The 14,356-nt window shown below is 42.2% G+C and overlaps 1 protein-coding gene across 1 annotated transcript in view; it reads right to left on the bottom strand.

Annotated features, from left to right (window-relative positions):
• The window catches only part of slc39a11 (solute carrier family 39, member 11), a gene marked incomplete at its 3' end in the record, with an annotated part of 89,926 nt that overhangs the window by 49,135 nt on the left and 26,435 nt on the right, over nt 1–14,356 (bottom strand). The window contains exon 4 of the mRNA XM_071530059.1: nt 10,995–11,153. Within this exon, the coding sequence (XP_071386160.1) occupies nt 10,995–11,153 (159 nt within the window). The remainder of the gene's footprint in view (nt 1–10,994; nt 11,154–14,356) is intronic.

The raw sequence follows: 14,356 nt of genomic DNA, 5'->3' as shown, positions 1-14,356 counted from the left end.
ACAAACTTCAGCGATTGGTTGTACAGACTTAACCACATAGCTCAATGTTTAGATGACACAGTGCCTAAACATGTCTTTATTGTTCTTAATCGGCAACCTCGAATCTTTATGGTCTTTTCTAGTCCAAACAACAGGCTGGTCTCTCTTTGTCTGAAGAGGGTTCATCAAAGTCTGTGATCAGAATTTGGCAGTTTAATGTTTATTTTCTGGAAGACAAGCATAAGTACTTAGAACATGACTTAAGACGTTTTGATTTCGGCAGACATCCCATGCACCAAGCAGCACGTATTTCAATAAAATTGTATCTGCTCAAACAAGTTCAGCAGTTACTCCTTCGTCCTCTTCCACCAAAAGTGACTGTTGGAGGCATTTACAACCAATGCAGAAGCAGCTTTAAATGTTGAGTGCCACTTTGTGGATAGTATGTAAAGCTGGTCTTAAAGGTCCTAAAGCTGCACTAGGCAACTTCACATTTTGCCAGCCCCAAGTGGAAGCGAGTGAGAGCTTGAAGTTTGAAGTTTTGAAAGTTTGAAGGACTTAATTTTCCCTGAAACCAAATAACATGACGTCAGTAAACTGCCTGCTCCTCAGATGTCAGTGTCTTCTTAGAGTCTGGTGGAGGTGAAGGTGGTGAAGAGGTTCAGTCTTCAATTTGTACTTTCCTCTTAAGTTTCAATTTGTTACCTCCTGTGCACAGAGAGACGTTGCCCCGCCAATTAATTTGGGAAAACAGGGCGAATCTACAGCCTCTCAATTAGGGGGGATGGGGCAATCTTCTCTACTGCAGGCCCAATTTGTGATCCAGGCTGATAAGATGGGAGTATTTTTACATAAAAATCTTCCTGGTGCAGCATTAGGCCAAGTCATGTTTGCCAACACCCAGGGCGGCAGGCAGTTTGACATCACATTCTCTCCCACACAAAGACAGAAAACAAGAACGGCACCGAGCTCAACAATGAAAAGTCAAGCTGCGCAATATACACAATATCCTCTTAATATCCTAAACACTGGAGCTTTGCAGAAGAAAATACTCAGAGGGAATCTGTGTGGTCTCTGACAACCGTTATCAATCAAAACCAGGTGAATCCCTCCAAGGCTGAAATGTTGTTTTAATCACTGCTGGAGGGGCTGAAACACAACAGGAGCGGAATTTTAAACTGATTTCCCAACTGTATTTTTCCTTTATTTTATCACAGTAGTGCATCATGAACAGACCAGAAGGCTGATTTCCATTGTGTCTCATTCTGTGTGCAAAACAATGTAATAAAGACAGCTAAGCTCCTGTGCGTGGAGGTGTAATAAGGTGCAATGTATTGTCAGTACAGGGATACGACCGACTGGGACAAAGGGGGAAACCGTACGACTGCAGATGTGGGAGGGAAGCAACAAGGAAAGGTAATGGGGCCCCTCTGCTTAGCACTGCTCCCCCGTGAGTGTGTGTGTGTGTGTGTGTGTGTGTGTGTGAGTGTGTGAGTGTGTGAGAGAGAGAGAGAGAGAGAGAGAGAGAGAGAGAGAGAGAGAGAGAGAGAGAGAGAGAGAGAGAGAGAGAGAGAGATAGTTTGTGTGTGTTGCTCTCAGTTATTTAAAGATGGCTCCCCAGATGGCTGTCATGTTTGTGTAATAACATCTTTATCAGAGAGCTAAGCCTTCCGTGTGTGTGTGTGTGTGTGTGTGTGTGTGTGTGTGTGTGCGTGTGCGTGTGTGTGTGCGTGTGCGTGTGTGTGTGTGTTTCCCAGTTATGCAGAGAGAACCTATGGATGTGAAGATGCTACTTGAATGGTGAGGTGATGACAATAGATTCCTTCTCTTCAAACAATACTACTTTGCCTATATCTTCCTCCCTATTCTTGATCTAATGTGCTTTAAACTGAACTTAAAAAAAAAAAAAAAACTTTCAGCCTTTCTCTTTAGCTCCTTTTTCATGTTTCTGTTCCTACCACTTCTCTATCCTGCATGACTCTTCTAGGGTAACAGTGTTTTGTTACAGTACATCTGTTGTGAGGGCAGCATGACTCAGACCCTTGAACTCCTCACTGTTGGTTGCTTGTAATGTTGGTGATGTTGGAAAATGTGAAAACTTCCAAGTCTCCTGTTTCTACAGCCATGAAATATAACACAACTGTTTTTTGAGCGATGTGTGACTTAAGTTGGTGTTCAAAACGTGCCAGCTTTTTACGATATTTCATTACAAGCGAGCCAAAATTGAGGGTCATCATCACACACCTCATCATCATCTTCTACACCAATAAACAATTTTCATATAAAGGTTTGTGAGATTGTCTGTTCTAAACAGCCAGTGTCTGGTAGCTCTTTCCTTGGAAAAATCCTCTGTCGCACAGCAAGTAATGCGTTTTATTTTCCAGATTGTTAATTACAATTTTGTTAAGTACAATTTTTTAATTTCCAGATTGTTTGGAATAAACAGAAGAAGAAGAACTGGGTGGTTAGCATGAGCAGCGATAGCCACCAAGGCTGAACAGACAGAGAAAAGAGAAACACCCACAGAAACTCCAAGCTCTGCCTACACTGTTTGATTGCCCACACTGCAACTGAATTAATCGAATTTCTACTAATCCCGACTTCCAAAATGATTCCAGCATCCAAAATAACTGTCTGTACGCTGTGTGTGTGAGTGACTGGGAGCTTGTGTTGTTTTGTAGTGAGGAGAGTGTGTGTTCATGTTCATGTTCGCTCTGCTGCTACATGCTTCAGATACAAGACAACTGCTGCCATGTTGCTGAACTGAACTGAACTGAACTGAACTGAACTGAACTGAACTGGACACACTCTGTTGTCTGAGCCTCACTACGCCTCACAGTCACTCACTCACACAGCAGACCAGGGACCAAAGAGACAAATCATCGTTTTGTTCTCGCATTTTTTTGACACAAAAAAAGTAGGAATCGATAGGCAAACGTGTTTTCGATGTGGTCATTTTCTGGAAAAAAACTGGGACACACAGTCCTTTCAAGCTTTCATCAGTGTATCATGTATCCAAAACAAATCAGATTCCAGACTTGGACTTGTCTGCGCTCTTCTTCTCTGGTATTCAAACCAGTTGAACACATGAAGCACAACACCAGAACACATGAAGAAAAATATCTGAACATGAGCATCAGCCCAGACTGCGGTTTGACCTCGCTTCATTTTGTTCCGCTCAGCTCTCCAAGGCATGAGGAACCGCTGGCTATCAGACGTCAACATTCACCTCCTTATACCCATAAACCCTTGCGTTTTGTGGTCGTTTCCTGGAGTTGGATTACGTTCTCACTCCGAACGAACCGCACCGCAGTTCTCTTGTTAGAGGACTGACACCTGCATTTTCAGGCGTCTTCTTGTTCAGTTATTTCCCGTAAGACAGAGACCCAAATGCAGACACTTGGAAGCAGAAGGTCGTGTAGGAGGATTTACTTGGAGTAGAGAGAAATGGTACAGACATCCAATCCAACAAGACAACACAAAATCAAGGCAGGCAGATATCAGAAAAACCAAACTAACAAAAACAGTCAAATTAGCGAGACAGCTAGTCAACAATCACACTAGGGAACTAAGCTCAAAGTCAGGTATATATACACCTGAGCTGTAATGAATCATCAACCTGGTAACCGAGGGTGAGGCGTGGCTTCTTGATAGGTGGGCGGAGATGATCTAGATACACACCACATAGACAAGCACTCACATACCAGCATTAAACATACACACTATATGACAAACAGGGAAGGAAAAGGAGATCAATAAGAATCACAGGATGACTGGTCTGACCCCGTGACAATTTGGTGCCACCAGAGCTCAAATGGCATCGTTCTTCTCACCTGGCCAAAAGTAACCGAACTAAAGGAGTAAAGGCTCCGGAGTTTGAATAAAGCGACATCCAAACATGCCTGGTGTGAACATGCCCTTACAGTAAAGAGGGTCCCAACGGTTTCACCCTGGGTAACCATGACTAAACATCCCAGTCATTCAATCCTGTAAGACAGCCATTCCCCAGACACGGTACACAGAGAAGATGTCATGTGTTTGCTGTGCTCCGGTCATTGTTACCGCCGTCCCTTTGGCTTAGCGCCACCCGTATACCGCGGACAGCAAACCAGGATCCGGTGATATATATACACCGCGATGCAACGCTCCCGTCCGGGGCTGCCAACACCTCCTTAGCTCCCGGCAGCTGTTGGTTGTTATGGTGACGGCTAATAAGGTGGGTGAGGGGGGGATAATAAGGTGAGAGGGTGGCGTTGTATTTCATTCAAGTGAGAGCAGATACATGATTGCATCTGCAGATACAACGCAAATGCTGTATCTGATAGAAAATACACGCAGAAACATAAATGAGAGAATGGAAACAATAACAAGATCTCGCTGTCTCTTCCATTTCTCCCTCTCTCTCTCTCTCTCTCTCTCTCTATCACTCTCTTTTCTCGCCCTCTCATCTTCCATCCTTTTAGTGACAGTTTTGTTTCAACCTAGAGACAGTGGAGCACAAATGAGGGTCGGAGATTCCATGTTTGGGATGACACAGGTTTCAGAAAAGCCAAATTTAAGACTTTTAATACCTTTTTAATGCTACTGGGAATTGGAACAAACAAAAAAAACAGGAAAAAAAATGGCAAAAGCAGACACAGCTAAGTGGGCAGGACACGAGGAAATGAAATGTTTAGGAACATGATGTCCTGAGATGAAAATAAAACATGCTTGGCATATCTTCTTAACCCTGTCCTGTTTTAATCTAACAGACATGCATGTGGGTCAAACTTAAAGGTGCAATAAATAGGATTTTCACTGCCCAATAGCACACAATGACCATAATATATCTGTGGGACTGTGATAGGGTCGTCGATCAATACCAACGACTCAATGATTAGTTCGTCAGGTGCTGAGATTTCTAGACTTCAAACTCACTTTCCCACCTGTACTCCCCACCCATTGGAATTTCAAGACACAACTGTAATGAATCCTCAACTGCTCAGTCATGGAGGAGGATGGTGATATTAGCAAGAGACCAGCACTGCAAGAGATTTTGTTCTCAAGTCAAAAAGCAAATGATAAACCAGTATTTTTACAGTATTTGCTCTTCACAATTTGTTTTTGTTGGCTCTCTGCTTTAAATACCGTATTTCCTCTAATATTGGCCCGGGCCTTTATTTACCTCGACTGCAGAGGGTACCAGGCCTTTATTGGAAGCAGGCTTATATTAGAGACAGGCCTTTATTTCTAATTCCCTCTGTTTAATAAGAATATTTGCTCATATTTTAGTACGAAGCCTCCTTGTTTTCTGATCTGCTTCTGTTTGGGTTCGTTAGGTAGCTGTTTTTTTGTTACTGCAATGCATTACCGATAATTATGGTAATCGACGACGGCACGCTCCAGAGACTTCCGCCGGCCGAGCCGTCTTGTGGCATACTGCCATCTTGTGGCACTTGTATGTTACTACAAACTACAGTTACATTATATAACAGGCACCAGGAGTTTACCGGTATCCATCGTTGTTTTTTCCTTTGGTTTTTTTCCCCGGCCTGTATTTGGGGCCGGCCTTTATTTGTTCGTGTCGACGACGGCCCCGGCCATTATCAGAGACCCGGCTTTTAATTGACTACTGGCCACTATTAGAGGAAATACGGTAGCTAGCTTACTTGTCTCTATTATGAAAATCTGACTATTATTTGTCATATATAAACCGACATAAGCTATGCAACAGACCTACTGATGTTGCCATAGACTATTTAATGCAGAAAATAAAAGAAAATAAACATAAATAAAAGAAAAATAGATAGAAAAGAAAAAAAGATAAATAAAAAATAAAACCAACGCTAAAGCTCATCCCATTGACTTTTTTTGGTATAAATACGCAATTCATGGGATTTGCCTTATTTTGTTTGTTGTATTTTTTTTCCTCACTTTCCAACTCTGCTTTGACGAATATCACAGAAGGTAAAAAATCTGTCAGCATCACTTTCAAATTTTACAGCTGCATCAACACTCAAAGTAAATCTGCAATACATAGTGAGAAAAAAAATAACACCCCTGTTTACTGTATTTAAGACATTTTAATACTTCTCAAAGCCTTTAATTCCAATAATTCAGGACTTTTTAAGGTCCTGTAGGCAAGAGAAGAGAGAGGGAGGAGGGGTGAGAAAAAGAGAGAGGAGGAGTGATAAAATGTGTTACTGGAACCATTACATAGTCTCTTAGTTACCTGGTCTTCATCACCAAGCTGGGAAGCCCTCTTAGCTCTGCCAATCTCTTTCTCTCTCTCTCTCTCTCTCTCTCTGACTCTCTCACATCTAACTGTCTCTCGCCCCCAACCTCCCTTCCGTCCGTTACCTTATCGCCCCATCCCTCTCTCCCTGTCAACCCCAGCTCTCCCTCTCCGTCCATCTCGCCCTCCCTCCATCATTCTTCTCATTCAGCCCCAGTGTTTGTTGAGGAGCCAGTAAAAGTGGCACCAGCAGCTGTCCAAACACCAGTGACCCCCCAGTGTGTGTGTGTGTGTGTGTGTGTGTGTGTGTGTGGAGGACCCCCTATGTTCCCTGTTGATTACACGCTAGCCATCATCACAGCCCCACGCTGCCACTGCCATCACTAGGGAAACCAGGGAAGAGGGGGAGAGGAGGAAGAAGGGAAAAGGGAGGAGAGGTTGTGGGGAGCTGAGGAGGAACCGAAAAACGAGGTGATGGAGGGGGGGGGGGTTGCAGAGATGGAGAAGGGTGGGAAGATGGAGAAAAACAGGGATATGGGGGGGAAGAGGAGGATGGATTATGGAGAAAGAGGGAGAAGAGATGAGGGGTAAGAAGGATGGAAAGACATGAATGATGTGATGTAGCGAAGAAAAACAGCGGGAGGCAAGGAGGGAATGTGAAATCAGTCAACAAGTGCTCCTGTTTGCCTCAAAAGCCAAATTTAAAGCTTTTTATCACCTTACTTGAATTTAAGACCAATTAAACAACCAAAAGAAAGAAACAAGAAAGAAACACGAAATCCAATTTTGTTAAGTAAAGCAGGCAGAATGAAAACCAAAAAACATATTTTGCATAATGTACTACAAAATGCATCGTGAAAAAAACAGACCTCCAATAATTAAGTAATTTTGATACTTTTTAAGGCCTTAAATTTACATAATTTTACATAATTTGTTAAGGATCCGTGAGTACCCTGTATAATAGAGCTGAACAATTAATCTAAAAAAGCAAAAACAAAATTGCAATATGAATTTCTGCAATTTCCAAATCACAGAGGCTCCAATTAATTGCATCCAAAATGGATTTATGAACAAAGTGTTTTAGAGCTGCAGGTAATCTGTGGTCCATGAATCCATGATTGAAAGTACAATATCGGTGAAAACCTTTCATCAGACTCAAACTCAGTAACTCCTGCACACTGACATCTATTTTTTTTTTTTTTTTTTTACAAAGTCACTTCTCTTTAAACAATTTTGAAGTTCTAAAAAATTCATGACAAGAACAACTTGTGATGATATGAATCGAACTTTAAATCGCAATTGCAATGTTCTGTCAAATAATCGCCGTACTGTGCAACATGCCACTCACACTGTCAGAGTCTTGCTGGAGGGACCCATGCTAAAAATGCATGCACTACAGGTACTGTATCGATCAAAGTGTCCAGGGTGGAGGAGTGGAGGAATGTGGGCAATGGTTTCAAACGGTTAAGCCTGATGTTTGCTGATACAATTCTGTTTCTGGGCCAGTTCAAGCCAGAGAGGTCAGTCATCCCTTCAGCCTGTGGCAATTTCTACAGTGCGGTTACTGTACAGCAGGCTGTTTCAAGCCAGGAAGGTCAAGCCCTCCCTTGAGCTTACGTTTGTTGGTGCAATTCAGCGTATAAACTGCTGCACGGGCGGTTTGAAGCCGGGAGGGTCAGCCATCCAATTAGCCCCTGTTGAGTTTGGTGGAAAATTTGGAAATAACTGGGTGAGCTGTTTAAACCTGCAATAAGCAATATCAGACTTAAGAACCAATCCTGAAACTAATGTGTGCTACATGTGGAGATTTCATTGAGACATAATGATGTAAACCAATATCTAGCAAGCCAAAACTGAAAGAACTTGCTGAAGAACTGAGATTGCGCGCAGGACCATGGTAGCTGTTAGGGGTGCAACGGATCACAAAACCCACGGTTCGGATCGTATCACGGTTTTGAGTCACGGATCGGATCATTTTTCGGATCAGTAAAAAAAAAAAAAAAGGGTTAGGGTTAAATTAATTTTAAAATGTGCTACTTTGGCTCTGATGCAGCCGCCTTTCTCTGTCTGTAGTCACCACTCTGTAGTCTCGCTCAATGTCCCGCCCACAGCACTCTCTGATTGGTTACACGTCACGAGTAATAGCCTATCAACACTGAAAGCTATGCCACAGACAGGCAAAGAGACTGGAGCTGCTCTGAGCGGAGCTGTGTGTCGAAGGGAAGGCAGCATATTGCCGAAGTTGCAATAAACATCACAATCTTGTGATCTATTTCAATGATGACAAGCATGCCCAGTTTCCCAGTTACACCACTGAAAATGGCCGAAGTCACAGCCTACAGGATTTCACTCAATGGAGGCGAAAGCGACGGCTTTTGAATCAGTCGCTCTTCCTTTTTTTTTCTTCCCTAACGCAATCATTGGTCTTCAGAGTAAAACACAGCACATCTGTCTTGTCTGTATCTTTTCACTGCAACTCTGCATCGAGATTTAGGGAATTATTACTTTAAAAAGTAACAGCGGCAGTAAAACTGTATTTCACACTATGATGGTTAAACTTTGCAATTAATCCGCGGTTCACATGCGTGCCAAACCGTGTGGGGGGATCCGTACAGATCACGGATCAACAACGGTCCGTTACACCAGTAGTAGCTGTCCATGGTGAATACTACTCAACAATAACAGGTGAAGCAGAATGAAAAGTACAAATAGCATGAATTATTGCAGTTACGCTTCAAACAACAGTAAATTGCTCCCTAATATACACATGCACATGCAAACACACATAGAACAGAAAAACTAGCTCAAAACTCACACTGTGTTTGAATAACTGTTTTATAATGTTAATTCAAGCAGAAAGTCGACCTAAACCCTAATCAGGGGGATGCTATCAGGACCATGGAAAAGCAGTAACACACCATAAGAAATGAAAAGGTTTGTCCAAAAAATCTGAAATCCAACAAAAAACAAAATCACTGAAAAGCCACAAGCCTGCGTACTTTATATCATGTACATGTGCACCAGCTTGTTTGTGTATGTATGGAGGTGATGTACCACCCTCTGCTTCCACTCTCCGCTGTCCTCGCTAGACTGTGTGTGTGTGTGTGTGTGTGTGTGTGTGTGTGTGTGTGTGTGTGTGTGTGTGTGTGTGTGTGTGTGTGTGTGTGTGTGTGTGTGTGTGTGTGTGTCAGCTTGTATGGGTGTGCATGACGGTGATGTGTCACCCTCTCCTTCATATGCAATTCCTATCATTGCTGCTGTCCTGGTGTGACTGCAGGAGCTTAAGGCAACAGCTGTTCTCTGCTGCTCCCTCTGTAGTGTTTAGCATCACATCTCTCTGTCTGCCTGAGTCCCGTCTCTCCCTGTCCCCAGTTTCTGTATTCTTTATCACACCTTACACAGTTGGATTAAATGCAAGCTTTCAAAGGGTCATAAGATCGATCATTCAAATATTCGTCCGCGAGTATCAATGCCGACTTTTGTAATTCTGCATCGATTTCAAATAGGCTTAATTCAAGAACCAAAAAAAAAGGGAAATCCGCACTCTCAAAAAGATATCTCAATCAATTTATTTAACATTTACATTTTCAGTTTGCCAAGCTGTATATTTTTTATTTGAAACATGTCAAATAAATCAATCAAGATATCTTGATTGATTTCCCTTTTTTAGGCTCTGTGTCATTAAAATTATTTTACCTGGGAGTAACTAACTATGTAGAGCTCAAAAGGCTGAGTAAGAGCTTTGGCCATAGAGTAGCCATTAGAGGGCTTCTGGTGTCATGAAAAAAAAAAAAATCCATGCTATTTTTTACTGTCATTTGGTAGCAAGTACATCATAAACAAAGCTACTCTAAAGCCCAGCGTGGGCAAACTCCAAGAAAGTAAAGAACGATCTTCTTCAGTGTATGATAGCATGGCTCCACAACAACAAGGAGGAGGAAGATGGACTGAACCAAACTAGCATGACAACATTTGTACAAATTCCAACTGATTGCCGCCAACATGATATTCAACCGTCGACAGCAGAAAGTGATGTGATTGTTTTTGTCCATAATCTGCTTTAGCATTGCAAATTTCACGTACCAAATGTCCGAATATTCGTTTAGACCACGCACTACATAATCAACCATGAGAAAACGGATTTGTGCACATACCTAATGCAAGCCCACATGTGAACCTGTGTGCATGATTGTGGGGTGTCACACAGTGTGACTGCAGTATACAGTCTACTATACTATCTTTGTATGATCTTCCTCCCGATATCCATGGACTCTTTGTTCGCCAACCTCCATCCTCTATTCTCTGCTGCTGTAATGATCCACCATCCGCTCAGGGGATCAATAAATCATAAATCATCTTTGTCCTTACAGTTTATCTGGAAATCCTGTCTTTACAGCACTTGCGCAAAAGAACTTCATAGAAAAATGAACCTTGTGTTTCTGTCTCTTTGTCTGTGTCTATATCTGTTTTTCTTTCTCTTACTAACAACATAATGGCTCTAGCATCCCTCTATTGACGAGTCCTTCTCTTTTTGTTTCTCTATATTCATTTCCCATTCTGTTTTTTTTACACTTGCTTTTTCTGCATATTCTGACAACTCTCTCTACTGCCTCATTTTCTCCAATCAATGTCCATAATTATCGCGTGCAACAGATGTGAATAACACATGAATGCTGGATAGACATCTTTAACATATAGACGCTGCATTCATTATCAGCATACTTGCATAAAGACTGTGTTTTTCTTTCCCCAGTAAACAATATCTGTATGGGAGTTTCCACCTGGAGTTTCAGGTTCTTACCAGCATGGGCATGGCGAGGTCAGCGAGGTAGACGAAGGCCGCCCCCAGAGCGAATCCCACCGCCACGGGCACGAAGGCGAACGAGCCGTACTTCCCAGAATCCTCCGCCATGTCGATCGCCGGCGCCAGCAGCGACCAATAGGAAGCAGCCAGCATCACCTGAGAGAGAGGCGAGGAGATGAGGAGAGAAGGAAGGGAGAAAAGGAAGGAAGGAAGGAAGGAAAGAAATAAAGGAAGATAGTTATAGTGGGCTGTTGTTCCAGTAAGTTTTCTAAGCTTTAGTCTTTGATCATGTCTTCTTCTTTTGCTCTTATGGCTACATTGTGGACTATAGGGAAAGGCTGACAAAGTAGAGCTAGGGGGAAAACAAAGAAAATAAAAACTCTTCCCTCTGATTCACTCAGGCTTGAAAGGAAACTCAAATGTTTAAACTGACATTTGGTCAAGTAATCTTTGAAATCCACACAAGCCTAAAGAGGCAATTTGTGAAAGATTCCATTGTGTGTGTGTGTGTGTGTGTGTGTGTGTGTGTGTGTGTGTGTGTGTGTGTGTGTGTGCGTAAATGCTTTTGAGAAACTAGACTAGGCAGGCTCTCAGATACCTGGTATACACACACACACATTTTCCCACTGGTATAGTTCACACCTGCCACACATCCCTCTGGGTCCCAGCACTTTCAACAGTTTCGGCTACAAAATAACCATTACTGAATAATGCATTGACACATCTATATAGGCAGCAGCTGCCATTTTCTAAGTGTGTGTGTGTGTGTGTGTGTGTGTGGGCCATGCCTCTGTGTATGTGCATGTGTTCAAAGTGTATTCTACATCCTCAGGAGGCAATCAGCCCTGAAAGCATCTTTCACTCCAGAGCCTGGTTAATTCTACCTTAATTCTAGCTCTTTAATAGCTGCCAGAGTCCAAAGGGAGGAGAGGAGGGAGGATTCTGTGACTCTACAAATACTTTTCAAGTCTTTAGCCTCGGGCCAACTTTCGTCATTTTTGAGTTCTTGCAGCCAGTCTCATGCAGATTCACCAGCACTGGGTATGTGAGACATGAGTCCTTAGTCAGCCCTGCCAATCAAAAGTTATACAGCATTAGTGTCAAGTCTGTACTCAGCTCTGCCAATCAAAAGTGATGTAACCCTAGTGTCAAGCCTGTAGTCAGCTCCACCAATCAGAGGTGATGCATCATTAGGGTCGAGTCTGAAGTCAGCTCCACCGATCAAAAGTAAGGTACCACTAGCATCGAGTCTGTAGTCAGCTCCACCATTCAGAATTGATGTAGTACTGGTGTCCAGCCTATAGTTAGCTCTATCAATCATAAGTGACATATTATTAAACGCCAAAGTCGACTGTAACTCATCTGGTTTGGCCCAAAATGGAAGTTCACCGACCAAAAACTAGTAAATTATGGTTTACTGCCTGATTTTGAACCAAACTATTAGATTGAAACATAAAACTCCTAATAGGATCAAAGTCGACCGTAACTCATCTGGTTTGGCCCAAAATGGAAGTTCACCGACCAAAAACAAGGAAATTATGGTTTCCTGCCTGATTTTGAACCAAACTATTAGATTGAAACATAAAACTCCTAATGGGATCAAATGTAAATGCATATACAGCCTATTCACAAGTACAGTCAAGGTTATGTATTCAGCAATTTGTGTTTTTAGAGGTAGTAGCATTAGGCGGCATTCACATGGAACATTTGGCCTCTATCAAATTGACGGACAAGTATGTGTGGGCGTGTCTTGAAACGTTTTGAAGCAGTCTGTACAAATTTCACTGGCTGAAGATGTCCGTTAGCGGATGATGTTTACCTGCACGGCGCCAAGAGTTCAAGTAGTTTCAACTTTTCTGACACATTGGGTTGCAATATTTTCACGATCTGGACTCTGTCAAACCATATTTGATGCCCTTGTTAAAATTGTCATCCACTCCCTATAACACCAGAGCTGCCCGCCATATCTCTTAAGTCTTTGAAACTGGACAAACTGATCTCCCTCACTGCTTTTAAGGACTCTATTGCAGAGTTGTTCACACACACCTGCAACTGTCACCCAGCCTTTTGACTGACAAATAAATGTGTCTGTTCTGCTTCATGACTTGTAATTTTATTTGGTTGTTTGTTTAGTGTGTTTTGATTATTTCCCCGTTCCCATACTGTGTTGGGTTTCTCTGCCTCTGCGATGTATGTAACATTTGTGTCTGATAGTCTTATCTGGATTGTTCTTTTATTTCGTTTATTTTGTGTGTGTTTTTTTTTGGTCCCCTTTTCCCTTTACCCTTCGAGAGGTCCTTTTGTCCTCTTGCTAGGCCGTCATTGTAAATAAGAATTTGTTCTTAATTGACCTGCCTGGTTAAATAAAGGTTAAATGAAATAAAAATAAAAATATCATCTGTTAACGCGTAGGTGTCATTGAAATACATGGGATATTGTCAGTTTTTTGGCATGTCACAAATGCTCATGTGAATGGGGCCTTAATGTCTGTTGAGTCTGACCACTACTGAAATATTCCCCAACTCGGTCCCCTTCTCAGCCTTTCTAGGTTATTTTTGAGTTCTACCTTGAAATCGCTCTACACTGGAGCAAAATTACTTAAAAAATGTTGTGTTTGAGGGTGCAAACAGAGGTTTTTGAGGGAGAAATGGTTGGGATTCTTCCAATTTCCATTAGAAAAGTCGAAGCAGGCAAAAAAACAAAGAAAGGTCTGGGTGAAAAGAGTTAAGCGAAAAGAGGACCTGGGGCAATAAAGTGCTGCTGCAGGCCTGATAAGCTTGCCGAAGGGCCTGATTCATGTTGGAAATGGCAGACTGGCACCCAGCAAATCATCACCAATGTTTGTGGAAGCAGATAATGTATTTACTTACCGAAAGAATCCTAATCCATTTCCCATCGAAAACCTCTGTTCGCACCACCAAACACAACATGTTTTATTGTTGTTCAAAATTGAGGGAACAGAGTTATACAGGTAAAGGCAGACACCTGGATTCAAAAACCAGAAGGACCAGAGGAAACAAATGTGTTGAGTTTTATCTCTTATCGCATTGGCAACTTCACCCCTCCACTGACAACAGAACTAAAGCACAGAGATTAAAAAAAAAAACAGATAGAAACGAGGAAATCAAAATTAAATTTAACAGGATGAGAGCCAAACTCATATGAGAAGGTGCGGTCTTATCTGCTTTTGGTGTACCAAAATACACGAAAGGAGGGGTTTGGAGCAAAAAGTGCCGTAACAAAATGGGACCAGAACCGAATGGAGAGTAAAGGATCCAGTTTTCCCCTAAATTCACACTGAGCCTACAGTATTTTTACCTATTAAAGCAAACAAATAAGCCGACAGTAGGGGAATTAAA

The sequence above is a fragment of the Centroberyx affinis genome, unplaced genomic scaffold (genome assembly GCF_046629955.1).
Source record: "Centroberyx affinis isolate AG114_WGS23_722 - 3 ecotype Tasmania unplaced genomic scaffold, CSIRO-AGI_Caff_v1 ptg001874l_1, whole genome shotgun sequence".
Taxonomy (NCBI): domain Eukaryota; kingdom Metazoa; phylum Chordata; class Actinopteri; order Beryciformes; family Berycidae; genus Centroberyx; species Centroberyx affinis.
Note: the sequence above shows the minus strand (reverse complement) of the source record. Positions and strands in the feature narration are given on the sequence as shown.